This window comes from Micropterus dolomieu, linkage group LG20 (assembly GCF_021292245.1).
Source record: "Micropterus dolomieu isolate WLL.071019.BEF.003 ecotype Adirondacks linkage group LG20, ASM2129224v1, whole genome shotgun sequence".
NCBI classification, from domain to species: Eukaryota; Metazoa; Chordata; class Actinopteri; order Centrarchiformes; family Centrarchidae; genus Micropterus; species Micropterus dolomieu.
In genome coordinates, this window is record NC_060169.1 from 23804217 (window position 1) to 23831858 (window position 27642).

General features: G+C 40.2%; 2 protein-coding genes across 5 annotated transcripts; one reads left to right on the forward strand and one right to left on the reverse strand.

Annotated features, from left to right (window-relative positions):
- Positions 1 to 80: 80 nt before the first annotated feature.
- Positions 81 to 12958, reverse strand: LOC123958719 (nuclear receptor-binding protein-like). Of its 3 annotated transcripts, none has more exons than XM_046032278.1 (18): positions 12776 to 12958; positions 11978 to 12374; positions 11513 to 11635; positions 10005 to 10106; positions 9755 to 9844; positions 9419 to 9459; positions 9176 to 9270; positions 8529 to 8612; positions 8209 to 8267; positions 8025 to 8123; positions 7747 to 7879; positions 7378 to 7468; positions 6919 to 6969; positions 6060 to 6195; positions 5807 to 5860; positions 5580 to 5643; positions 2578 to 2633; positions 81 to 2190 (listed from the first exon to the last, which is right to left on the reverse strand). In XM_046032278.1, exons 2-18 carry the CDS (start codon positions 12215 to 12217, stop codon positions 2131 to 2133), a joined length of 1578 nt encoding a protein of 525 aa, XP_045888234.1. In that variant the 5' UTR covers positions 12218 to 12374; positions 12776 to 12958; the 3' UTR covers positions 81 to 2130. The 3 variants fall into 3 exon arrangements, with proteins under 3 accessions (XP_045888234.1, XP_045888232.1, XP_045888233.1); XM_046032276.1 differs by having other exon boundaries at positions 11978 to 12399; XM_046032277.1 differs by lacking the exon at positions 12776 to 12958 and adding an exon at positions 12525 to 12709 and having other exon boundaries at positions 11978 to 12399.
- A 591-nt stretch (positions 12959 to 13549) lies between these two features.
- kctd3 (potassium channel tetramerization domain containing 3) lies at positions 13550 to 27503 on the forward strand. Of its 2 annotated transcripts, none has more exons than XM_046032274.1 (19): positions 13550 to 13998; positions 14409 to 14462; positions 15601 to 15646; positions 16289 to 16362; positions 16478 to 16536; positions 17346 to 17426; positions 17611 to 17754; positions 18206 to 18296; positions 18651 to 18841; positions 19324 to 19439; positions 19522 to 19609; positions 19786 to 19902; positions 20066 to 20236; positions 20460 to 20615; positions 20838 to 20934; positions 21168 to 21361; positions 21619 to 21757; positions 21925 to 22047; positions 22292 to 27503. In XM_046032274.1, the coding sequence occupies exons 1-19, from the start codon at positions 13916 to 13918 to the stop codon at positions 22848 to 22850; spliced, it is 2583 nt and encodes an 860-aa protein (XP_045888230.1). In that variant the 5' UTR covers positions 13550 to 13915; the 3' UTR covers positions 22851 to 27503. The 2 variants fall into 2 exon arrangements, with proteins under 2 accessions (XP_045888230.1, XP_045888231.1); XM_046032275.1 differs by lacking the exon at positions 13550 to 13998 and adding an exon at positions 14012 to 14141.
- Positions 27504 to 27642: the final 139 nt, after the last annotated feature.

Sequence of the window (27642 nt, forward strand, 5' to 3'; positions counted from 1 at the left end):
CAATCCGCAAAAGGGTATAACGCTGAAAAGCAACAATCCACTAAATCTTTCTTGCAGACTGGCAAAAAACAAAACAAACAAGCATTTCACACATTTATTTGAAAGGTTACACTTTGCAGATGTTGTCAGGATACATGTCACAGAAAAGACACATATTTACTGACTTTCATGTCATATACAAACTATAAGAATATCCAAATATAACCACACGCCCTTGAGTGAGCCCATCCTATATGATTATTTAATAACCACTTTCAACACCACCAATAATGTAGATAAGGGGGGGGGGGGGAAGCTGCTCTGGCAATCACATTGGTTGGTTTTTACCACTTCTCTACAGAAGTGGTACACTTACATTCTCCTGGCTTTAAAAACACATCTTTGGAATATACAATCATAACAGTTAACAAATAGACAGGGGAAGAAGGGGGGAAAGTAAATACATTAACAAAATCTACACACATTTGGTATAGCAAAAATGCAGATTGGAGCACAATAATAGCCTGAACACATTTAAAACATACTTCAGAAATATGAGTGGAGATCATTGGATCAATATGATCTCAAAGATGAGGTGAGCAATTTAACATTATAACTCACCAACCAGCATCAGAGGAAAGTTGACTGAAAGTAGTTAAATTAAACTGCTACTGTGATCATGAGACACTTAATCTGTATATGATCTATAATCACAATAAAATGCCAGGGAAAAAAGTAATTTATGGAGTTACAGCTGGACTCCACTGTTGTTTTGCTGCGAATGTAATATTTTCTTTTCATTCTTACTGCCTCTTTAAGGTCCTGAATTGTACGAGCTATCAGACAAAAGTACCAGGAGTCCACATGCAGTTCTGAGCCAAAATGTTACAATGTAATGTCCCACTTTTATCAAATGAAAACAAAAGAAACAAGAATAGCTGTGTATGGCTCAGACTCTGAACAATGTGGTCTCTGTGAAATCACAGTCAACAAAGGGTAGTAAGTAAAGAAAAACAACTGATATACACGATCTGTAACATAAATAAAACATGGCGGTCTCACAGATATATCAGGAAAAGACTAGGTCCTCTTTCTACAGCATATGGCAGGGGAGTTCAGTACACAGTCTCACATAAATTATTTTTAAAATGCAGAGTAGCATGTGTGAAGCCAACAGCAGCAAATGGTCAAACAATGAATAAAATAATAACCAAAAACAGAGAGAAAAGAGAAAAGACATTAAGGCATGTGCGTAGGCCCTGAATAAGAATAGGGCAAAATATAAAAACAAACACACAAACGGAAATTTACAAGTTCACAGTACCTCAAAGTAACCAGGTATCCATTTTCCAGAGAATTGGCATGATGCCCGCCCAAAATGTGATATGCATTAGTGGACATTCATTCTGTTATGTATCAAAAGGCTTTTTAAAAATATTACTCATAGGTATTTATCTATTTAAGTAAACCGAGAAAGGTGCATCTGTTCCATCCAGTTTTCAAATTATTACATTTATTCAATCTGATAGGAGACAGGTTGGTCAAATACATCACATAAGTTAAAGAGCTGGGAATGTTCTGTCATATGAGATGAAACAAAAAGGAACCAAATCAAAGGGGCAAGCTTTTGAAAAATGAGGATCTAGAACTAATGGTTTGGCTTATTTTGTAAGATTTTCTTTGGGTAGAAATGTAGCAGCTGGTGGTCAACAGGTGGTACATTGTATAATACAACAGAAGTGAAAGGTGAGTCAGTATATGTGGTGTGACTCCAGTGAAGGTCTGATTATGTTTTGGACCGTTTCATCCTGACACAAACTTGCCAGGCAATTCATAATGTAAACGCCTCACACTGAAATACAACCGTATGCTTGAGAAAAATTGGGTTTAAATGTAAAGCTGCAAGAAATCTTGTCAGTACTGCTGTGATCAAGTGTCCGTTGCAGCATTAATGAGGTTTATTTATTAATTAAATCTAACAGCCAACTTAGTAGCCAACTCATTCAAAAGAACAAAGGAGAACCGCACACTTTTGGTCACATTACCACCTAAGGATTAGTAGAAAAAAAGAATTTTTTTTTTTTAAACTACTAAATACAGTCACTGCATTGAGTTACCAAAAACAAATGTAACAGGGTTGAGAGAGTGTCGCTATTGTAGAGCTTGGCTGAATGTTTCTTCTAGTAGAGAGGCTATTTTGTTTTGGTCCACCTGTGAAGAGAACACAAACAACATGCAAATCAGTACAACAGCCACGGCATAAAACTGAAATCCATTTGGAGGACATACTGTATATTCTCTCCCACGGAGAGATGAAGTGACTATACAACATTAACGTGGGTAGGTGAGTGGTCACAGGGGTATATATGTGGCAGTAAGTGTGCACAAGGCTGTTAGACTGGAATGTGTCTATGTGTTGGAGGGTATATGTAGGAGAGTCAGGGGTCACCCCACCTTTTAAAATCAACAGAATTTTCAGTTTGGTAGAGAAATAGCACACTCACCTACAGCATCACCCACACATTTGCCTGCAGCTTTGCATTAGTGTGCATGCGCACATGCAATGTGAATCTCTCTTTAACACACAAATACACCCACCTCACTGATTAAGCCCAGCTCCACCAACTCTCCAGCCAACTCTTGAACGTTCTCATCTGAAACACACACCAGCACAGTTAGTAATTTGTAGACATGTAACACATCACATCAACTTTACCAGTCACTCTCTCTCTCTCTCTCTTACTTCAGGTAAAAGGTTGGGCTTAGGATAAATAACATACAGAAAATATGGTCCAGATGCTGCTTTTAAATTCCTCTGCCACCCAAACACATCAAAAACCAACAAACACATCTACTGCTCTTTGCATCTCTGAACCCATTTTGTTGTTTGGCAGTGCCAATTTTTAGATTCCTGTGGACATCCAGAAAAGTGTTCAACTGAATAATCCAATATAGTTAAAGTCCAGAGATCACCTGGCAGGAAAACACCAACATGTTTCAACCAGCATGGTTTTAATTAGAACACAATCTGTTAAAACATGTTAGCTTTGTAAATATTCCCTATAGCCTTGCTGTTAAAGGCTTACACTTTAATGGCCCCTTCCCCTTTCCTCAATGTGAGAGTACCCAGAACTTTCTGAGATTATTTTTGTACTTTTTCCAATGTTGTAATGAAACCGGTATTTAACTGTTTTAATATAAAAATCAGCAGTACATCTCATTTCATCATTTTCACATTCAATGCATACAGGAACAAATATATATCTCAGAAAATGCGCAGATTCAATAGTGTCAGTAAGCCATGTTATAATGCAGCTACACAACGTTCTGTTATAGACAGGCAATAACTCTTGCTTTGACTTTGCTTTCCGTTACTTTTTACATTACATGAAAGAAGTGTGAAAAAGAACTCACTAGCTTTGGTTAAACTATAAGGCAGGTTGAGGGAAAGTTAGTACACCAAAAAAACTGAACTACAAGTGAACTACAAAGGGCATCAACAGTCTAAACAGAATGTATGTGAGGGTGCGCAAAATATGGAAACATAAGGAATGCAAGATTTTATTTGACTAAAACATTTGGAAAATACATCCAGAAAAACCTGCTCAGAATTTCTGATATAAAATAACTTTTAATGCCTACTTTCTCTGAAAACTTAACATACATCTACACAACACTCCTTGCAACCCCTGAGATGTTTTTTTTAATAAAGTGATAGTATTTAATGAAAGTGTTTTCATTATTATTTTTGTTACCACCCCAAATTGAGACATTCTTTGCCTGTGCCCAGTGAGCAGAAGAGTTGTCACGGTCTACCGATTTTTAATAACCAAGCTGGCAATTTACAACTTCATCAGGAATGTGGCCGGGGACAAGAAAAACAAGTGGAGGAGATGGATCAACTTTGACATTAAGAAAAGAAAAACACCCGCAGCCCACAGCTTTATAATCACAGGATTGATATTGGAGCTTGTTTGAGCCTTGTGGTCTCAAATAAAATCACCCAAAAATGTTATTTTTTAAAAATTTAAAAATATTTAGTTTTAAATAAAAAACAAGCTTCAATTGTGGGTGCATTTAAGTATAGTGTAGTAGAGCCACGCACAAGGCAAAGGGGCTGAAAAGTTGCTCAGTTAGCAAGTGACGCTGCACAGTGTGGCTTTGGACTTTGTCATGTTGATAAGAAAAACTTTAAAGAATATCCCTTGATATCAGCAGGAGGGACTGTTTACATAAAAGACAGGGTGTGTGTACGAGACAGACTAGAGTGTATGGGTGTGCATGGATGTGAAGTTACAGTATGTGCGCAAGTAGCATCAGGGTGTGAATGTGCAAGAGAAGACATAAGATGTGAGAAACAATCTGTTAGAGAAAGAGCATAAGAGAAGATTTGTCTGAGTGTGTCAGTATATGCGTGTGAATGAGAGACAGGGAGATGAAAGCCTGAGAAGACTTGGTCAAATCTTGACAGAGGAGGTGACAGCTGTCAGCTGCAGCCTTTCACAGGCCAGGCATTCCCCACACGCCTGCAACGTTATACATGCCAACCATACCTGTGTGTGCATATGCTCATTTGATCCCACGCAACAGTTGTGGTGTGTGTTCTTTTCCAATTTGCCTTCCTGTGGTCTAACCTGCCACACAGCATTGAGTGGACAATCCTCAATTCCAAATAAATAAATTCCGTAAGTGGAAAATTCAGAAATTGTCAAGGACAATGATTTCTGTTTCCCAAGATAAAGTTTTAAACAGATGTCACGCCTGTCAGGTTTTAAAAGCCACCATGGCCTTAAAAAAAACAAAACAATGGCAGAATACAATCCAAATATATTTCAACAAAATAGAGGTGCAAGGTTTTCATGACACATGAGAGACAGTAAGTCTCCCAGCCCAAAATAGTCCTGCATACTGTATATTGTGACGCCATCTGAGTTTCAAGCTCTCTCTGGAATCTCACTCTCAGTTTCCTACATGCCTCAGTGCACACATAATCATACAGACATAACCTCATCATTTATCATCGCCTCTTGTGAAATGTAATTCTAACATTAACCCTAAACCCAAGCTGTAAACTTAAACCGTCCAGATGGACAAAATGACTGCATAAAAACTCACATGGTCTTCACATGGATGGAAAACAAAATACACATACACAAACACGTGTCACTCCCTCCCAAATCCCATAATGAAAATGCTTTCTAGTATTATAGAAGTGCTTGTATGGGGACAAAACTATGACACACACACACACACACAGTTTGGCCTCTAATCTTTTTATCTTCCCTTAATCTTACCTCCACATGACACACCTTCAACACTCATCTAATTGCAGGAGCCCCTGTAATTCTGACTGGTTTGAAATGTCAAAGGTTGTTACTTGTTATTTAAAAATACTGTCACCTATTTTCTTTTAGCATGCCCAAAAACTCCCAGCTAACTTCTGATGTCATGAAACTTGACTGAATGTTGCATTTCAACACATCACCAGTGAGAGCTGGGTGGACATTTTGGGGTGTGAACATATTATAACAAAATTAGCGACTGTATCGTCAAGCTCACAGAGGGAGTAAGTGTCAGTGTGATAAAAGAGGTGGTCTTACGAGGTAACATGTCACAGCTTAGATGTCTATTCAGTTTATCCTCCAGTTTCAGCAGTAATGTTAGCTAATAGGAGAGAAACAGACAACAAATTATGATTTTTAGGAATTAACAAATGGCTGGAATAATATATTGTTGTTCAATGAGGTACACCTTCATGTTGCATTTTAAAAAAGGGTTAAAAAATACATGATCAACCTCCAGGATAAACATTATTAGAGGGACTTACATGATACTTTGCTCCCTCCTCGACAGATTCAACATTACACTGCATTTGAATAACCTGCAGAAGAAGTATGTAAATCTAAATGTGAAAGGTTCTCAACTAGTGTTGGTACAATTTCAGAACAATACTTTATTCCAGCATATGCACAGTACATATATCTTCATAAGAAGAAACATAAGCATCAGGATGATGTGAAATGTTGGCATTGTGATTGTATCTTCCTTTTGTAATATGCAGTATAATCTATTGTACGCACCCTCCGTGTCTCAAGCTCTGCAGGTTCGGGGGTGGGGGATTTGACCAAGGGGGTGACATCAGGAGATTTAACAGTCTCTTGTTGAGACTGCTGAGGACAGGGCAGCCGGAACGCCGTCATTGGACAAATACCGTTCCTGATCCAGGGAAGGAGGGAGAGACAAAGAAAGGGAGAGGTGGAGAAAACATGACAGAAAGAGGGAGTGAAAGAGAGAGATACACAAAGATGGGAGTTACATAAAGTAATACAAAATTGATAAAAACGTTTGAGGATGTAAAATAAGGAAAATGAGAGAAAATCGACATTTTCAAATAAAATCTCCATTTTGAAACCAAAATATACATAACAAAACAAAACTCGTAACAAAATATTTAAATAAACAGCCAAAAGGTTAATACAAAATTACTTTTTACAGATTGATTACAAATGTGTATAACGTACCACAGTAACAATAAACAACACAAGAAAAGAAAAAACCCATTACTGAATCTGTAGCCAATTCAGTTCTTTGGCCAAAATTTCATATTAAACATATGACAATGGTTAACAGCAGGTATTCTGCTATAAATTCTGAGTTAAAAGACATGTGATTAATAAAAAAAATAAATAATAAAAAAAAGTAGCAGAGGAGTGTAGGAGAACAGCGGAGGGAAAAAGCAGAGAAACATCCAGGATTTCCTTTTTAGGGGGGCATTATACCATATTTACTGTAGATGATATTTTATTTTAAAAGATGATGAAGACAACCACAACAGTCAGACGGTCCAATACTGCTCCCGTGTGGCTGAATAGTATTCCTTAATTCAATTGAGAGTACAGAGCTGGCTTGGTTTTTTCTGTTCCCTGCTTTGCATCTTACCTCACATCCTCCAGGAATTTAGTGAGCTCCATGGCAGGAAACTGTGAAACTCTACAGACAAAAAGGAATACAATTTGATTCTTCAGCTTGAGGCCTTTAAACCACATCATTTAAAATAAGATACCATAATTTCTCCTACAAAATTAGGACACATAACAACTGAAGATCTAAGATTTACAACTTAGGGTCTATTTGACAACTTTTTTATGTTCTTCTCCACTTGTCTGCCATTATACAGGTAGGTACATATCACTTCTTGTCCTAAACATATTAAGAATTAAAGAGTAACATAAATGCTGTTGTTGCTATTAAAACAAACACCTTTTGAATTCAAAAAACATTATTCTTGTATCTTTTGTTACTGTATTATTTTCTCTGAGTGACATCTGTTATTATTTGTGCTGTATCAAGCTGACGCTCATTGCCACTAAAATATGGATACCAGCTGCTGGCTCTTACTTGAGCTGAAAGTCCTCTTTCATCTCAGCGATGACCAGTTTGGGGTCGAGGTTCTTGGTAATTTCCTCCAGCGCATTCTCAGGAATCATGTCTGAACAATTATAAACCATTAAAGACAGATAAGGTTATACTGATTGTAAGGATAAATCCCTTTAAACTTCCCATATAGTTGTTTAGATTTTCACTGGTGGTGTCTGATTAGAGGACTTTAATGGATAATCAGCAGGTTCAGTAACTCTAGCTGAAGTCACTTGTTTGGTCTTCATATTAACCATTTCATCCTGACACAACTTAATTTCTGTTAAAAACAAATCAAACCTATCAAAACTGTATCTGTGTCTTTACTGTATGTGTATGTTAAAGACTCACGTTGGTGGCTGACAATACAATGTGCAGCCAGCAGTTTTAGCAGCGGTACTTCAAACAGAGCCTGGTCAAACAGCAGCTCTCTGGCTGTAGGCCTTGTGCTGGGATCACACTCGAGGCACTTTTGGATTAACTCCTACAAAAACAAACATCTGGGTCAACGCGTTGTATACACAAATGAGACTTTCAAATAAACACTAAGCAACATAAATATGCAAAGTTTAATCTGGTATGATCTTTCAAATTAATCATGAACACACACTCCACTCTCTTTCTCTCACCCTCTGCAGTGGGTCCTCCAGTAACTGTATGGCACAGTTGATGGCTTCCTGAGAAACATAAGAGGACTCTCCATTCCCCTGGATTTCCAAAAGCGCCATCTGCAACACACCAACACACACGTTCACATATTGCTTGGGGAAAGGGCTCAGGCCATTCTATCATGCACTATAGGTCACATCTCACCTCTAAGGCACACATGCCAAACGAGTAGATGTCTACAGCTGTGGTGACATCATCAACAGCTACAATGAGAGAAAAAATATAAAGACAAAAAGTACAGATTGTTAGTCATTACTTAAAGGTGGGCTATGCGATTCCAGAGAAATTCAATTCCACAACAAATTCCATGACAAAGAGCGAACAATGACACAACAACAAGTAATGTAACCAAGTAGCTACGTTGTGGGTTAGCAAACTGCTGCTACAGTTGCTGCTGCGAAGCTAACATGCAGAGAACACAGGACGGTGTCAGGACTAAAGTGTCATTTTGGTGTCATGTCTACCTCCATATTCTGGGGCATAGAAGTGCAAGTTCTTCTGTTCCTCATGGCACGTCTTCACGTGGTTGTTGATGGTGTCTGGGGCAACTGCAGATGAGACAGGTGGAATAGAGGGGAGGAGAATATGGAGGATATATATAGAAGCAGGATGGAGAGAATGGAGAATGATTAATGAAGCCAGTATGAAGCAGAAAGTAGAGAAAGACAAGAAAGTGTGTGTTGTCGCCACAGAAGCTTTTCTGCACTTTGCTCCATCTTTTGCACTCCCCATCTGTTAAACAGTTTCCAATCCCTCAACATCCCACACTATAGTTTACACAATGTAAAGGTAATATTGATATTCCCTGTTCTTTAGCAGAAGGGGAGTTTGAAAGATGTAACAAAGTGCAGAGAAGCTGATACACCACCTTCGTTCACATCTACAATGTGCAGGGTTATTTCTGTACTAGAGAAAAGGGATATTGCCGCCATTTGGTCACATGAGATGTACATGTATGTACATAAAACACTGGTAGTGTGTAATCATGGACATTCACCTACAATCACGTGAAATGTAAATCCATAATGCAGTATCATTTGACTCCGTCAACGGCGCTCCAGCTCCGCTACCTAACCCCCAAGGATGAAACCTGTGTACGGTAACTCTATACCTGATCCGATCTTGATGAGCCCGTTGTGCTGGATGAAGATGGTGTCACAGGTCAGGTTGCCATGGATAATGGGGGGGTCACATGAGTGGAGATAACTGCAGTACAGACAAACAAAACAAAAAACATCCACAAATACAAATGCAAAATACATGAAAAAAGGGACTGGATTGTTCTCCACATGAGTACATTTTTTTGCAAGTGACCATATTGAATTTAACATAATGTCTGAAGAGGGGAACCAACCTGAGAGCAGACAGGATCTGTGTACACCATCTCTTCCAAGCCTGTAGGACCATACACCTTATCAGACCACTTACTAGCTAGTTTCCAGTACGGACTATGACTTGAACAATGTGATTTAACTTTGCTCAAAACTGGTACACAGCATATTTGCAATTTCTTTCTCTTGCCAGCAGCCAAATGCTTAAGGGATAACTAATCCTTGCTTTGGAAAGCCCCTCTTATCCGTGCTGTGATAAAGAGTCACTTTTCACACGACATGTAGGCAGGTCATGTGCATCAAGCTTTTCATGTAGCATTATTCCATTAAAGGTACATCTACATACAGTCAGTTATTACCTTTTCATTCATGGTTTTGTGATTCTTCTTTGTCTTCTTTAGAAACTGCTTCAAGCTTCCTGATGACATATATTCAGTAATGAAAATCACCTGGGGGAGAGGAAGAAATTAAGGGAAACCTAGTCGCCAGACATCATTCAAATATAAATAAAAAAAGACACATGAATACAAAAGATGATTTTACTCATGAAGACAGACAAAATATTCAACAACAAGCCTTTTTAAGGCTACCAGTTACTCTGAGACTCACCCTGGCCCGGTTCTCCTTCGTGTCGGCCCAGTACTTGTGAAACTTGACAATATTTGCATGTTCTAAATGGATCAGGTTATCAAATACTGCCTTCACTTTCTCCTAAACACACACACACACACACACACACACACACGAGAAATAAAATATAATAAGTACATATAATATGTTAAGATGCCAAATAAAAAATAAATTTTTCACTGACTCCTCAGTGTCTGACAGACTATGCATGTGAACAAACTATAAATTATTATTTTCTCTCATGTTCTCATGAAGTTTGACCCGATGAACTTTTTCTTAGACACCAAAGGGAGCCAAACCTTAGTCTCATTATGTAAGTGATAATACACAACAGCCGATTAATTGATCAAAAGTAAATTAAATATGACTTGGTTTTGGACAGTTGGTCAGACAAATCTAACAATGTAGAGACGTTACACTCCGTTTAATCAAGAAAATACTCATTATTTGCAACCTTATAATACACAATGCCAGACATTATGTGAACTGTACACAGATTACCAACAGAACAAGAGGGGAGCATTTTTCTAAATATGTTCCACAAAAGATATGAATGTTTTCCTTTGACTAGACATTTATATGTATGTATTTTAAAGAAGCTCATTAAATGCCAACAACAATACACCAGTGTTTGCCCAAAGTCTTAAAATATGACAATATTGTTTTTCGTTGAAGCTACATAAGGGATCTGTAAGGTAACTTAACTTTAACTGCCATTGCTTGTCACTGGTTTTTCCAAATTGCAGAAGTGGAGCGGTGTTTGTGTGCATTACAGCAAGGGTTTTCAAAGTCTGAGACTGCGGGCCTCCCCTCAAACAAAGCTTGGGAAACGGCGTCCCCCAAAGTTTACTTGATAAGTTTCACTCAATTCCTAGATGCCTATGGGATCATGATTATATTATTTGATCCTATAGACACTGTTTGACATAACTTCTGACTACACCAAATAGTTAAAAAAGAAAAAAGGTCTGTCCTAAGGCATTTATTAGTTTCTGACTCTGATGGGGGGAAAACTGTTCCCAAAAACTACTGTATCTCTGAACTCTCACACATGGCTATTTTATGTGAACTCCTTTTGATAACTAATGCGATAAGTAACGTAATATTGTTTCACTTCCATTCACTGAGCCTCCCCTGAAACCGTTTGGAGTCCCCCTAGGGAGGCCCGCCTCACACTTTGAAAACCCCTGCATTACAGTGAAGGAAGAGTGTTTACCAAATCAATCTTTCTATTTTATAATCCTGTATATGTGCATGAACTACTGAGGCATATGAAGATATATTAGACAACAGTGTTCTTTCCCTTTTTTACATTTGGAGGTGAAATCTGCACCACATTTTAGATGAGCTGACATTTGTTGGGTTTACTGTCCTAAATAAGCCATATTGAATTAACTCTACAATTACAAGTCAAGACTATATGACAGTCAGTGCGTAATCCCCAAAGTGACTGTCTTAAACTGTTTTAGTTATACTCTGGGCCTCACCTCCAGCTGTTTGAAGTTCTTCCGCTCTGAGATCATGACTTCATTCCAAACTACCTCTACACCTTCCTCTGCGTCCATGGCCAAGTATGCAGCATCTATGCCTGGGACATTACGCTGATTCACCTACAGTAGACGTGAAAAGAAAATAGCTTGTGAGATAATATACTTTAAGAGCAAAATGAAACACAAGAGACAAAAACATATCACCAAAGAATAAACTTGAATAGCATACATTGACTGCCATCCTCCTCCTCCTGTTTCAGCTGTCGTGGCGATGTCTTTGCATCCTTTTACTGTTGCCTTTTTGCATTTTGATTCTGACTTAACTCAAATATTACATAAGTGTGTAATTGTGCTAACCATGCCTTATGCATATTATTACTTCACAATGACCAACCAGCTTGATTTCTCAAATAACCCCCATCAGATAAACTAAAGTTTTTGCCTTCTTGGCCTCCCCTTTACCTCCTCTCTGCGTTTCTGCCAGCGGCCACATGGACTCTCTTCCAGGATTTCTGACTCATCTTCACTCTCATCCTCATCCTCTGTTGCTGTGGTTGCGGGAGGCTGTATGGAGGCCACAGGCGAAGACAAAGATGCCCCACCTTGTACCTGTTGAATATTACTGGACATGTGTGCTGCTGTGACCTCTGGCTTGTTTTCCTCTGTACCTGGAGCTCCCTTCCCGTGTGGATCCGACATCATGTAACAAACTTGTATGCTTGCTGACTTTCCGTGCCAAGGCTCCAGTTCATTGGTTGCCAACAAGTGACAGGAAGCCTCTTTCTCACTTTCTCCTCTCTCTGTTAGCGATGGTCACACATCCATTTTCTTCTCTGGCCTGGCTTTCAACAAGGTAGAGCTGCAGGAGGGAGGGGCGTAGAGAACTGACACATGTAGAGCGAGAGGCAGGGAGAGCTAGTTACCAATGGCAATAAAGTTACAAGTATCATCTTTTCTAACGTTAAGTTGTACTAGATAGTGAGACATGAACTTGTGTCGTGTGCTCTACCTGTATCTTGGACTCAGAGGCAAAGAAACATTGCTGTTACAGGACACTAAAACATCAGTCACTCAAACTAACCAGCCATTGTAGCTAACGTTAACTTAGCTGTTGAAGGCTGTTGCTAATGTTCAACGTTAGCCTAGAGGAGGTCAGCCCCCGACTCCTACTGCGGTAACTTTCCCCCAGCTAACAAGCTAATGGAAGGTAAATAAACAATAGCTAACATAAACTTAAGTTGCAATATCTAAAAATCTTACCGTTGGACAGAAGACTACCACCGAATAAATAGTACTGGGTTACATACTGATGAAAAAGCAATAAAAAGAGACGCTTTTATACAGAAATGCTAGTTCGTCATAAAATATGTTGTTGGGTTTCAAGTCCCTTTCTCTTAGCAGAAGTGGGAGGGGCGGGGCAGCGCTTGAGGAGCGCTTGTTTGCGCGCAGGAAACGCAGTGGTGTAGAGTTACTACTAACTAGACAATCAAGAGCACACATAGATAGGGTTTCAAATATTACATTTAAAACATCGTTAAAAACTTCCATATTCTTCTTTTTAACTAATTGTATAACTGTGTGGTCTAGTCCTTGAAGTCTACAACATGTAGTTTAGCTTCAGCAGTGCTGGACCATTGTTGCTTTCTCAGATAAAATTTGAAATAATTTACACTAAATAAAGACTTCAAACACGCATTTTGGTCAACGTGTGTTGCAAAGTTTTTTAGCACTCTAAAACTCCATGTAGATAGTAAAGCCGTCTGTTGTGCAGCTCGAAGAAAATCAAGATAGTTCACATCCATAATTCTAGTTTAGAGGGAACGGATCGCGAAAGGGCCTATAGCTATTTTAAAGAAAATGTCCATATCGTACATATAGATTCCAGTATCTCATTACATACGGATGCATTTTGTGCTGTTTGGCTATATTACATATATAATTTAAATAAAAAGAAGTTTATGAGTTGGGTTAGGTTCAATCTACGTGGTTTAAACGAAAACGGAAGTTGTCAGAGGCGAACACTCTCGCCTCGCTCGTACAGCTGTTTCACGTTGCTAATATTCTGCGCAAGATGTTATCCACGATTTAGTTACATGCAGGGCAGTGATGCAAACAAGCCCTCTGGAAAATAAAGGAATTCTTGTGTGGCTGTCTTTTTGATAAAAAGACCCCTGTCTCTCTTCGCCCACTATGCGGAGGCTTAACGGTCCCGAAGCCGTCCGCATAGGTCGTATATAACGGATATTTTATGGAAGGTGGGACGAGGGAGAGCTTGTGAGGCTGGGGAGTCGGGACATCGGCTGAGCTGGAGAGAGGAGCGTTAGCAAGCTAGCTTTCGTGACAGTACGGTTATAACGGAACAGTGACTTTTCCACACAACTGCCAGTTGGTTCGGTTATCATGGCAACGAATAGTAACGTTAACAGTTTAACGCTAACGCCTGGGATTGGAGATATCATCCAGTTAAACGTCGGTGGGACAAGGTAAGCTTCGTCAACAGGACAAGCTCGAGAAATGATGGTCATCTTTTGGGGAATTTGACCTCTGGCTACGTACGTGTACGATGATATCTGCATGGCCAAGCCGCCATGGATGTAGCTGAAGTAGATACACCACTCAAGGTTGCGTAGGTTAATTCATCATTACTCATTTTCTCTTTCGCACACACACACACACACGGCTTTCTTGACAGTTTAAATTGAACTCACGGTACAGCTACATTATAAGATTGGTGCGATGTAGTGATGCATTTCTTCAGCAAGGCAATTCCATGAATGACATGGTCAACAAATTAGCCAGCCACCATTTTTATGCTCATAAGTTGATTCCCCCTACATTTTCCATGAGACAGTGTTTGTAATACTTGTGCTGCTGTTGTGTCTTTATACTGTAGGTTCAGCACCTCCAGACAAACTCTGACATGGATCCCAGACTCTTTCTTCTCAAGGTTGGTCAAATGTCAGCATTTGGACTCTTCTCCCACTTCATGGTCAACTATTGACAAGTCACATGAATGCTATCCAGGTTGTGTTGTGAAATGTTATTATTTCTGGGTTATCCTGTAACTAGACCAGATTAGATCATTGAAGAATCAATGGAAGAAACTGATGTTTTAGTTGATCTAATATGAGGAACATTTCGCTGAGTATGGCAAACATGTAACTGAATGTGTCTGCATAACCACAGCAAGTCTTACAACAGGTACATATTTTAAAGCAGTGGCTCTTAAATCTGACTAAAGGGCAATAATTTAACTTATGTAGAGCCCCCTGAGGCAAGGCCAACTTAACTGTACTACTACTATTGCTACAGCATGGAGGAGTATTACCAGAAACAGGTCAAAGACCCAGTGAGCGTGCTATGGTGCCGTTACAACTTGCTAAAACAAAATTTGTATTACATAATTAATGTTAAGAGGGGATGTTCCATTAACTTGTCTCTGTCTTGCTTCATACTTTTACAATTCTGGTGATGGAAAATGTCAAGGGATTACAATTAGAGTCCGCCATGATTCGAATAATGCAGATAATCAAGCCAACTGCGTTACTTTTATAAATGTTGTATTTTTCATTTTTTATTTTAGTGAGTCTTGTAAACACTGTGACAGTCATCGCTGGGTTTTTTTGTTTGTTTTTTTGCGCTTTGGAAAGTATATATGTTTTGGCATACATGGGTGTATAAGTTATTTAGGTGTGATTCATGCCCTAGAGGGGAACCCACTGTTAGAAACAGCTGATTGGGGCTGGGCAAATACTCTGGACTGAACTCACAGTATGACAACAGCTGACCAAGTATTGCTAAATGCCTGTCAGCGTGCCTGCCAGTACACCTGTTTGCCCGCCTGCCTGTCAGTTTCTCAGCCCCCCAGCTGTCTGCAGTGTGCAGTCGATATAAACCCATTCTTCATTCAAATGGTCAGCACATTCTGATGCAGCACTAATCTGTAGTTCAGAGTCAAAGGGTACAAGTATGTGATACTGTGCAAATAATTAGTGTGTTTACTTCAGGTGGTGGAAACACTGCTGGTAAGTGGAAATGGAGAAGCACTTGGGTTAACTGGAGCACTCTGTGTGTGTGTTTCACAGTTTGCTGAGTGGAAGGATATCCACTCTTCGGGATGAAACTGGAGCTGTGAGTATAACCTTTGTTGCTTCTTAATCAAAAACTAGGACAGCATGTGCAGGCCACGTCTGAAAACTTTCTAAAAGCTTCCAGCAGAAAGGACACTATATTTGTTCTGTTGTGATGCAACGTGCTGAAATACGAGGCATGGCCAAGTGTGCTCAAGAACAAATAAGATGGCCCACACCCTTCAGTCAATGTTTCATCATTAAATTTCATCTGCTTTACTATTGGTAGATTTGTACTGTAGGACTATAACTAATGATTATTTTAATTACAGTTGAATATGTCAGTTACCTTTCAATGACTAGTTAAGCCAATAAAATGTCAGAAAGTTGTGGAACAGCCCATGGTGATGTTTTGTTTCTGGTACCAAAACCCAAAGTTATTCAATTTACAGAGAAATGCAGCACATCCTCATAGTTGATGCGCATTTCTTAGTTGTTTATGATTTAAATTAGTTTATCTAAATTGTTGTTGATTAATTTTCTGTCAATTAATGAATAACCTGATCATCTCTGCACTATTTTTATGGACCGTTGCTGTTCTGTTGTTGTATTAATGTACATATTTTTACCCCTAACCGAATTACTACCTACACTAGTAATACAGTTAAACATGAACAGTCCTTTCCTATCCCTCCACTTCTAGATATTTATTGACAGAGACCCTACAGCATTTGCACCAATTTTGAATTTCCTCCGAACCAAAGAACTGGACCTGCGGTAAGGAGTCATGACACCATTCAGAGAAATATGCCTGAATGTTTATTTTAGGAAGAATTTGTTGCATTATAAGCAGGGTCTTACAGAATACTTATGCTGTTTTTGTTCTCTGTAGGGGTGTCAACATCAGTATCCTGCGACATGAAGCAGAGTTTTACGGGATAACTCCTTTAGGTGTGTTGCTGTACAGAGTTTTTGGAGGAAATTGAAGTAGCAGCCTTGTTCTGAGAACAAATACTGATTCATATAGACGTTATGGAAACCTCATGCACCTGCCTTATATCAAGTTTGTTTTCTAGCCAATGCATTTTTTTCACAAGATTTGTCAGCTGTCACTACATGTCTACAACATCACCAGGTATAGCATACCAGCTGAGTATGTGGTTATTTGGGCTACAAGCTATAGTACAAGTGAAATACTGTTGTTACATTGAAAAGTTGTCCTGTAATATGAACGGTTGTTTTGGCTTCAAATGCAACTTGTCCAAGTTCAGAACCTTATTACTGTTTCATGTGCTCTAATGGTGTTTTACTTCCTGTTTCAGTGTTTGTAACTTCCCTGCATTGTCTCCGTACTTAAATGGGAAGGTTACCTTTGTGAAAACTGATGAGCTGCTTAAAATCATAATATGCATAGCAGCACATATGAGAGTAATTAAATATAATTTAAAATTACAGCTCAAAGAAAACATCTAATCAGTCGTGTAATTTCTCATTATCTTGCAAAATGAAGAAATAGAGCATGGGGTTTAAAATCAATAGAACAAAAGGAGGATTTATAGGATGATATCCATCAGTGAAAAAATTATTATATGTATCAGCATCAGTAAATATAATCATCCATTACATTTTCCTAATTGTTATTTTTTCATGTTTCACAGTAATTAAATAAGTAGTTACTTAATTCTGAGAAATATCTATCATGTCACTTTGGCCATCATGGGCTCATTGCAGTTTCTGTATGCGTATGTGCATGTGTTCAGTGCGACGCCTGCTGCTGTGTGAGGAACTGGACCGCTCATCATGTGGAAGTGTTCTCTTCCACGGTTACCTGCCGCCCCCAGGTAAAGACATGGAACTGAGCGATACCGAAAATGAAGTGAAAATAGAGTCAACTGTGAACAGAATATTCAACTGACAAAAAACAGATGCAGGAAGCAAATGACCTCTTCATAAGTCACAAAATACAAATCTGCAGAAATTTCTATTTATAAATTTTTCATCTTCATTTTCATCTTTCCTTGACAGCCATCCCTGCCCGTAAGTCAAGCCCTGGCTCTTCCTCTGATGAGCGTCCGGGTCCCAGTGGAGCAGAGGGCTTCACCCGTGTTGTCCCCCCTCCTCATCCTTCCCTTTCTGGCCCACCTGGAACAGACGACAACCACAAACTGAGTGAGTAACTGAGTATAGTATATGTACTTTTTTGTACTGTTTATGCTTGTCTGCGTGTGTGTGTGCATTAATGCTGGCGCTAATGTGACCTGACACATCCTTTTAGTGGGCTGACTAACTGACTGAGGTAGCCTACTTTCACATTAGCCTGCGCTCTGTTGAGGATGACATCAGGGAAGATAGTTAGCTGCAGTAAACAAAGAGTGTGTGCGCTCTGGACTGATGGAGAAGAATTTAGGATGGGCATTTTATCATGCAATAATCTTAAGTAAACATCACTGATCACTGCCTGGTTCTGGATTTTGAATCACTGACCACATTTCATTAATTTCATTCAGCGATTCAGATAAAGATATAATAAATAATTAAGTGAAAACAAAATGGAAATTCAGTCTGATTATCAGGTTATGTGAGGACTTGGTGTTTATTAGTATTTTGTGTGTACGCGCAGGTGCTGTGGTTGACCCCAGGAAGGTGCTGATTATAGCGGGACATCACAACTGGATTGTAGCGGCTTATGCTCACTTTGTCATCTGCTACAGGTAACATGCCTCATCAAGGTTGGTTAAAACAAATGTCTCACCCACTCTAAAGTTTGTAAAGGGGAGACAATGAATTGTTAATGATGAGATGATGGAGTCATTATGTGTTGTCTGTACCAGTACACAAACTGTCATCTTTGGCTGTCAACTATTTATTTTTCAGTCTGACAAGTTGAGAACAAAATGTTGTGGTTTAATAAGGGATCAAGAATACTTTTTTACAACCTGGTTATGTGTTGTGAAAATGTGAAGTGTGATGAAGGTTGTATTGAAAGCTGATATGTCGGTGGTAAATATTTTTGTTTACGTGTGTGTGTGTGTGTGTGTGTGTGTGTGTGTGTGATCTCATTACAGAATAAAGGAATCTTCTGGATGGCAACAAGTGTTTTCCTCCCCCTACCTTGACTGGACCATTGAACGCATCGCACTTAACGCCAAGGTGGTGGGTGGCCCACATGGGGACAAGGACAAGATGGTGGCTGCCGCCTCTCAAAGCAGTATTATCCTCTGGAGCATCCAAGATGGAGGCAGTGGCAATGAGATAGGTAAACAGAGACTAACTGTATGCCTGTGTCGGTGTGTTTTATCAGGGTTCCTACTGGACTTGTGGTGTGATCCAAAATATTAGCAAATTGAACAGAATTGTGACACTTACATTTCATGTTAATTGCACTACATGGTGGTTTCAGCTGTTTGTGGAAACTAGCCTGTTTACCCTTGTAGAACATTAACAGAGATAAAATTTCTTTACATATTTGGGTCAAAGTGTCAAAACTATGACACAATCATCAAATTTTACATCATGGCTTCAGTGGGAACTCTTAGAAGTGTATAACCTAACTGGATTTAACGACAGCAAGATGGTAAGGGTAAAACTTGTGTCTTATATTTCTTTTGCATATGCCAACCACTGTACTGATTTGTGACCCCGCTGACCTCTTCCAGTCTCTGTTACTCAACCATCACCCTCCACCCACTTTCCCCCACCCCGCAAATTTTCATCTCCTACCCCTCCCCACCACCCCAGGTGTATTCAGTCTTGGTGTACCCGTGGATGACCTATTCTTCATTGGGAACCAGCTGGTGGCCACAAGCCATACAGGGAAGGTTGGGGTTTGGAATGCCGTCACACAGCACTGGCAGGTGTGTGTGTGTGTGTGTGTGTGTGTGTGTGTGTGTTACATGACTACATGGAATAACACTACTGATGGTGTGTATTTGTTAGGTTCAAGATGTGGTTCCTATTACCAGTTGTGACACAGCAGGATCCTTCCTGCTGCTGGGCTGCAACAATGGCTCTATCTACTACATAGGTACACACGTTTATACGCACACGCATGTGCACACACAGCGTTACCTATCTTCTGTCTGTTATCTGTTTATTGGATTATTTGTGAAGTACCTGTCATACGAAAAGGATACGATACAGTGGCAAATTATTGCCCTGTCATGTCTTTATCTTTGTGATGATTACTGCTCTTCTTTTCAGACATGCAGAAGTTCCCTCTGAGGATGAAGGATAATGATCTGCTAGTGACGGAGCTTTATCATGACCCTTCAAATGATGCCATCACTGCGCTGTCTGTCTACCTCACACCTAAAACCAGTCAGTAGAAAAATATTTTTCAGCTCTGTTCACCTCCCTCGGTTTCACCTCTTGGGATGTACACAGGCAGCTTTGGATGTAACAAAAATCACAGTTACCGACCTGACATTAAAATGTTCTGTGTGTGTGTGTATTTGTGTTGTGTCTCTCTCTCTGCTCTCAGGTGTGAGTGGGAACTGGATAGAGATAGCCTATGGGACTAGCAGCGGTGCAGTGAGAGTGATCGTGCAACACCCAGAGACAGTGGGATCGGGCCCCCAGCTCTTTCAGACATTCACTGTGCACAGGAGCCCTGTGACAAAGATTATGCTGTCTGAGAAACATCTGGTATCAGGTGAGGAAGGTGTAACAGGTAGGGAGATTTGAGAGACAGCTTCACTGCTGATAGAGGCTGACTGAGGGAACCGGAGGGTGTAAGAAAGGAATATATCAGACAGTGGGACAAGTGCAGACTGTTTACACACAGTCCAATCATCTCTTGTTCTCTGTGTCACACCTGGGCGTATACACGTAATTGAAATATCGTGTGGTTGTTTGTGTTTTCCTCTGTGTGTCAGTGTGTGCGGACAACAACCACGTTCGGACGTGGACAGTGACCCGGTTCAGGGGGATGATCTCCACCCAGCCAGGCTCCACCCCTCTGGCTTCCTTCAAAATACTGTCTCTGGAGGAGACGGAGAGCCACGGGAGCTACTGCTCTGGGAATGATATAGGTGAGAGAGTTAAGAGAAAATCAGAAGAAAGCAAGATTGATTAATATGATGGGAGGATAGATGGAAGAGACCGTATGTTAAACTTGATCAAACAGCTGGTGGGAAAGTGGACACATCTCATAATAAATAAGACAAATCAAGCACTAATCGTAGTTTTGTGTTCTACTAAAAGTTTTCTAAAAGTATTTTATGGTGGACTGGCTAATTGTTTTCTACTCTCAGGCCCATTTGGAGAGAGAGACGATCAGCAGGTTTTCATACAGAAGGTGATCCCTGTCATCAACAAACTGTTTGTGAGGCTGTCATCGACTGGAAAGAGGTATTATACTCTCCATCTGTCTTTCCCTTTCACCTTTGCTCCTCTGACCTTTATCTAACTTTGTCATTTGCCACTTTATTGTCATAAAGTGGAAGGAGGGAGGATGCTTCATCTCACTTAATGTCTTTCTTTCGCATTATTCAACTTATGTGCAAGTTTTGTTACTGCTCGACTGAGATGTCTGTGTTTGCACGCTTCATGTTAACATGTGTGTGCCTGTGTGTATTTGGCAGGATCTGTGAAGTACAGTCAGTGGATGGGACCACGATCTCTTGCTTCATGGTACGGGAGTGTGAGGGTTCGAGCCGGATGGGGTCGCGACCTCGGCGCTATCTGTTCACCGGTCACGGCAATGGCAGCATCCAAATGTGGGACCTGACCACAGCGATGGACATAGCTAACAAAGGAGAGGAGAGGAAGAGAGAGGGTGAGGAAATGTGATAGAGAGATAGAGGGAGAAGGATGGTAGGTTGAGAGAGATAGAGGGAGAAGGATGGTAGGTTGAGAGAGATAGAGGGAGAAGGATGGTAGGTTGAGAGAGATAGAGGGAGAAGGATGGTAGGTTGAGAGAGAAAGACAGAACTGTAATGAAGAAAAAATGTCTATGGCTGCATACTTTTTGAAAGATTTCCTTAAATTAAATATTGTACGTGTGTGTGTTCTGAACCTGCTCATGTTGGATAGATGTTGGTGGGCCTACAGAGGAGGAGCTGCTGCAGCTGTTGGACCAGTGTGACCTGAGCACCTCCCGCTGTGCTACACCAAATATCAGCCCCGCCCCCTCTGTGCTGCACTACACACGCCTCAGAGAGTCCTGCTCAAGGTTAGACAGAAAGTTCACACAAACCACATGAAAGACAAACATATCACAATATTCAACACCTTTTTGTACTGTGGTTATCAACCAATAGGTACTGTGTGAAGTTATGTGAAGGTGTATTTCACTGACCACTTAAACTCTTCTTTGTCTCACTCTTTCATGTCTTTCAGTCTGCAGTTACAGGCCCCAGAGCCCATTCCTGAGAGCCAGGCTACATATGGAGCTGTGCGACCCTACAGAGAGAGCCCCCTGCTGGCCCGCGCTCGACGAACTGAGTCCTTCCACAGCTACCGGTGAAATATTATCAAGCCATAAAACTTCTGTATGTTGCTGATGACTTGAGGTGTGCAGATGGAAAATATGCAGTGCTGAGGTTTGCAGAACCACCAGTAAAGACACCTAACACCTGGTTTTAATAAACAGTCTCCCTGCGTGCCATCCTGATAATGATCTGATAATACTTGAGTTGTCCTTGTCAGCATTTTGTTTATTTTTCTATCCACCTGTAACTGACTCCATCCATCAATCTTACCGTAGAGACTTCCAGAACTTCAGCCTGAGTCGGGGCCTCCTGGACAGCACAGGTCAGACGTCCTCACAGGGCCCCAGCCAGACCCCTGATGCCCGCCGTTCACTCTGTGACTTTGGGCCTGAGGACAGTGAGAGGAGAGCCACAGCTATGGAGTTCTGGGCTTGCCGAACAGCCAGTTCAAGCTCGCCCATACACATGGGGGGTATGAAGGCAGAAGGCGGTCAAGAGTCTCCACGACAACCACCTGACAGTCCGATTCCTGGAGGCGACGTGAGGCGAAAGGTGCACCCACAACCAGAGGAGGGAGAGGGCGTGGGGTTATGGGGTGAGGGGGTGAAGGCGGAGGGTGGTGTGAGGAAGAGGGGAGTACTAGAAGGAGGCTTTCTGGGGAGGAAGAGGGCTCCCCCAGTCCCCCACCTCTCCTCCCTCCCCCCTGGATCTGAAGGTTCTGGCAGCGACTCATCTGCCAATGCCTCCCCCTCCCCAACCAAACTGGCTTCCTCCACCTCACCGCGACACAGGAAGCTGACGCCGGAGCTGTCCAACCCGGACAGCAGCCTGTGACAGTGCAGCGTACCCACCCCCTAAGAAGAATGTGGCTTCATCTACAGGAAACCACTTCAATTGCTTCTACTCCACTTTCCACTCAATCCTAACAATTTTTGTTTTAGTTTTTGGGAGGAATGGTTCATTATGTAACTGGATGAAAGGACTTCATCCTTCTGGGACTCAACACAAGATGCTACCATGTCTCTCAAGATGACTTTCCTTCACTCAGTTTGCTTCCTATGCTGAAAAACTTGATCCATTTTTAAAATTTACATCAGTGGAATTCAAACATTGGTGTCACACTTCTGACTACAAAATCTGACACGAAGAAGCAGTCCCACCATCCCAATGCTAACAGCATGCCATGTCAACTGGGGCAGGAATGCATTTTGTTTTTGACCTTTTTAAGGATTTCAAGTTCTATCACACTTAAAATCTGCTGAGTCCTGCTGGACCTCCTACTATCTCCGTTGCTTTTGGTGTCTGCTTCAGGTTGTCTTAACAGATGAGGAGGGTTATGAGGTCAGCACCGTCAGGCACAAATTTTATAGCAATATCGTCACCCAGTTAGTTCTGGAGAACTGCTTCTCTCCCTGTGTTGATGTTGTTCACGCTACATCTTAAACATACAGCAGCTACAGGATCATGCAATCATCTGTTTGGCCGGGTATCATCAAGGGCGTCTTGTTGCTGCCTGTTTGGTTGAAACACAGGTGTAAGCCACAGATGTGTAGACTGGATCATTAACTCAATCAAATCAAGTTTCATCAAAATGACGGAAAAACATACAAGGAAATAAGCACAGCACAGTACTAGAAATACAATGAGGGTTTCAAACTCTTATCTAAGGAGTGCTTTATCTTGTGAGACCCTTAAGCAGCTAATGGAAGCAAAATGGAATAGGCACAGCTTGTACTTTTAACAGATATTTAAAGGGCTTTTATTGACTTATATCACAGTTACTTGAGATGTTCAACTAACAATTATTTACATTATCAGAAAGTTTAAACATACTCTATTTACAATCATATAAAACAAAATGAATGGGCTAATTGTTTCAACACTAGTTACATGTAGATTTGTCAAAAAGATCAGGCCCCCATAACCCATGGTGATGTCAAGTGTCATGACAAGATGTGCAATTTGAATTTTTACTTACTTTAAACATGTTTCCCTAGCCAGGATATCGGCAGCTACTTCCTAATGCTGCAATCCTAATGCTGCAGCCAGAGACACATTGATTATTGTTGATGAAGCAATGACACTAAAAGCCAACAGTCAGAAGCAGTAGAGTCATTTTGTAAAAAAGTGTTAACTTTTGTGTGCGTCATGCGGCAGCAGTGTATAGATCTTTTTCACAGCAGACATTTTGACTTTGTTGCAGCAGGAAAAGCACAGTACTAGAAATACAATGTAAAACAAATTTCAGCAGTGATGGCTCAGATCCATTAAGTGTCCCAGTAAGCCATAACAGTGAGCCAGCGTGCACAATACAAGGACCCTGGAACTAGCTCACCTAAAAGGCAGGAGGTCATTTTTAATGGTATCAACTACACCAGTGCTTTTCCTGCTATGATGGATCAAAATGTCTGCTGTTAAAAAAAGTCTATTTGCAACGCAGCAATTTGAAGCATTTTCACAGAACAAGTGTGTAAATGTGGATTGGAAAACAAGTGCCACACAACTGGAACCTTACGGTTCTAGGGAAGTTTTCTTGTTTGGTTGTTTGTTTTTTGCATTTGATCACATCCACACTAACGGTGATGGCATATCAACCTTTGCGACGTTTATACAGGAATCAGTTTTTAATGCTTTTGTGGTATATACAGTATATGACCTTTTCTTTTCTGTCTAAACGGAGAGAAGTGTTTGGTACATGTTTTATTGCTGTTCAGACATTTCGAAAAAGCAGTGGTGCCTGTGCAAGATCACACTAATTATTATTTATATTTTATTTTTTTACTGTATCACAATATAACTACACTCAATACAAGGACCTACACTACATCACTTTACTTCCTTTGGAACAGATTTTAACGTGTCTCGTTTGGTTTTGGATGACTGTTGCAGTGCCTTATTTAACATGTTTGACGGTTATCAGCCTGTCTGTGTGTTTTAATTGAGAAGGATTCTGACGAAAGGCTTGTGAAGTCTGAGCTCATTGTGGAGCTACATAACGGACACTCTGGACTTTGGCTAGAATTGTCTTATTACAGATTTACAACGGGCCAAATTAGATTTCATGAGCGGTCACTTGAATTGATAGCTGATCTATTGTAAATTGTAAATAATCTTGATGTAGATTAAAACTGGAAAGGCCGTCCTTCTTCCGGAAACCTGGGGAATTTTTATCTGTAGCTTGTTCTTTGTAGTATGGGGTGATCCTACTCATTCACTTCCAGGTCATATGGTAAACTACTCTCATATGGTAAAATATGAGTGTATGCTCTGTAGGAAACAAACACAATGCACTTTGGTTATGATATAGTTGTGAAGGCCTAAAAGGACAGCTGAAAGTTAAATGTCAGCTACCTTAATTAGTATAGTCATTCTGTGAGCTAAACCTGCGTCCACACTGCTTGAAGCCATCAGATCCCCTGTCAGATTTCCACTAGCAGTTTATTTGGGGTAAGTTAAAGAAACTTTTGATCTATGGTACTTCTTTTACAACAATTGTGGAGACACTTGTCAACTGTAAAAATAAGCGAAGAAAGGTAAATAGAACTAGAAAGAAATGTTCATTATAATTTGCCAAATCCAGCAGCTACATAAACTCCTTGTAAGTAACATTGCTTATCATTTTGTCATTAAAAGACGAACTGACCATGCCTGTATAAAGATCTACATTTTGATACACTCAGCTGTACGGAAAGTAGACATTCATATTCAAAACAAAATCCTAACATGGATGCATTAATGTGTGTGATGGTGTGTTGACACTTACACTGTTGTTTATTACATATTGTTGATAATCATATAATGCCTTTATTGATATCATCATGCTATGGGACCTAACTGCATTTGCACTTGCACTATTAAGACTATTATTAAAAGTAACTCGCTAGTGTTTATTTTATATAAAAAGTTTAAAGTGTATTTCAGCACATAATTGTTTGTCTGTCTTCTGAAGATCTGTCGTCCCTCAGTTCCTCTCTGGCTATGTTTACATTATATATTACGGCCAGATGCTGGTGAGCTAAAAAGGAATACATGTTTTTAAACTGCCCTGTACGTCATTGTTTTACATTGTTTGTTTGAAATGATGCATTATGTTGTAATATTATTTACAGTTGCCTACAGCACTGACCCCATGATCAAATATGATGTTAACATCACTAAAACCTCTCGAAACTGGACGTTTTTCCTTTCTTGAACTCTCAGAAGATTAAGAGGTGAATTGACTGATGAAATAAAGTTGTTTTGTCATTCTTCGTCTGAACCGAAGCGCAAACATCCAGCTATTTACAGGAGATCCTTCAAATCTGTATTATTAGAAAGCTGAGAGGTTTAGCATCAGTTTGCAGAAATGTTTACCTTTTGTTAAAAATACAGTTAGTGTGTGTTTTTAACGTAATGTTTAGGACAGCATGACATTGTTTTGGGACCATTAACTTCAATCCAGATATACAGGCAAATATCATCAACAACAGCTTAAGAGCAAATGAAAACATTTAAAATATTATAGTTTTTAGTGCATGGTTTGTGTGGATAACCTGCCAAAGAGTGCGCCATATTTGTTTTGCATGAGCGTCAGAGGTGTATGCGTGCATCTCCCCAGCGCTTTCATTTCACTAACCTTCCCGTTCAGACAGTCTCCTCTCCGAGACGCCGTCTGTCGTCATCATGATTTATGAGTTTAATAAAACCTTGTGTGTGTGTGTGTGTGTGTGTTTGTGTGTGTAGCTCAGGGCCATACTGTCCCTTACAATCACTCCACAAACTCTCTTTTCACAGCCTCTCCCTCCCTCTGTGGCTGACAATAGCTGTGAATGTGGCTGTGAATGTTTTAGAAGTGCCCTTGTCAGACTGGTGTCCTTGAGCGAGGGCATGGTTGTTACTGCCAGTTGGTTAATTTCAAACTTGGCTTGATGTTCCCTTAAGGGACGCACGAGCAAAACCAAATTACTGCATAGTTTTGATGGAGATACCGGCCCTCTGTGTGTGTTTGTGTGTGTGTGTGTGCGTGCGTGTGTGTGTGTGTATGTGTGATAACTAAGTCTCTGTACAGCTGACGGCACATCTGTGTTTTACTAACTCAGCAGAAAATAATTCCTTAACAAATCCAGATACAGCAGCTTCATTTCTGATGATGTAGTAGTATTCAGTACATCTCAGTTGTATCCCCAAGTGTGTTCCTCACTCCTTTACACACATCCAAACGCAAATCATTCACTTGTATGTGCAAACTGTTTTGCGTTCATAATTGTCTTTCTGCAAGTTTAAATAAATATTTAAATTGAGGCACAATATTAACCTCATCATGGAACAAATACTGATGTATCACTAGTGGAGTTGTTGTCCTTTGTAACACTTGTTGTTCTCATGCATTGATATCACATTGAACATGGAATTGGTACGTTTGTGTGTCTTTAATTTTGAGCTGCTGCTTTTAAATACTGACATCTCTGTTCACAGCGGAGTAAAACAATATTAAACTGCTACAAACTGCCTTTGCCTCTTTTTCTGTTTCTTACAGGAACGCTGCCCTCATTCTTGAACTGCAAAAAAAGTGGAAAATACATGTTGCATAAAAATATAAACATGCTAGGAAATACAAGATCATTTAATTATCAATCATCAATTATTC

What these genes read in the sequence shown, in the direction of transcription:
- LOC123958719 (XM_046032278.1), bottom strand. Translation starts at nt 12,217, where the DNA reads ATGATGTCGGATCCACACGGGAAGGGAGCTCCAGGTACAGAGGAAAAC. An exon ending in AAGCTGTGACATGTTACCTC is followed by an intron (nt 2,634 to 5,579) that starts GTAAGACCACCT and finishes TGTGTGTTTCAG; the next exon opens with ATGAGAACGTTCAAGAGTTG. An exon ending in AGCTGGGCTTAATCAGTGAG is followed by an intron (nt 2,191 to 2,577) that starts GTGGGTGTATTT and finishes TTCTCTTCACAG; the next exon opens with GTGGACCAAAACAAAATAGC.
- kctd3 (XM_046032274.1), top strand. Translation starts at nt 13,916, where the DNA reads ATGGCAACGAATAGTAACGTTAACAGTTTAACGCTAACGCCTGGGATT. An exon ending in AGGCAGTGGCAATGAGATAG is followed by an intron (nt 18,842 to 19,323) that starts GTAAACAGAGAC and finishes CCACCACCCCAG; the next exon opens with GTGTATTCAGTCTTGGTGTA. An exon ending in CCGTCACACAGCACTGGCAG is followed by an intron (nt 19,440 to 19,521) that starts GTGTGTGTGTGT and finishes TGTATTTGTTAG; the next exon opens with GTTCAAGATGTGGTTCCTAT.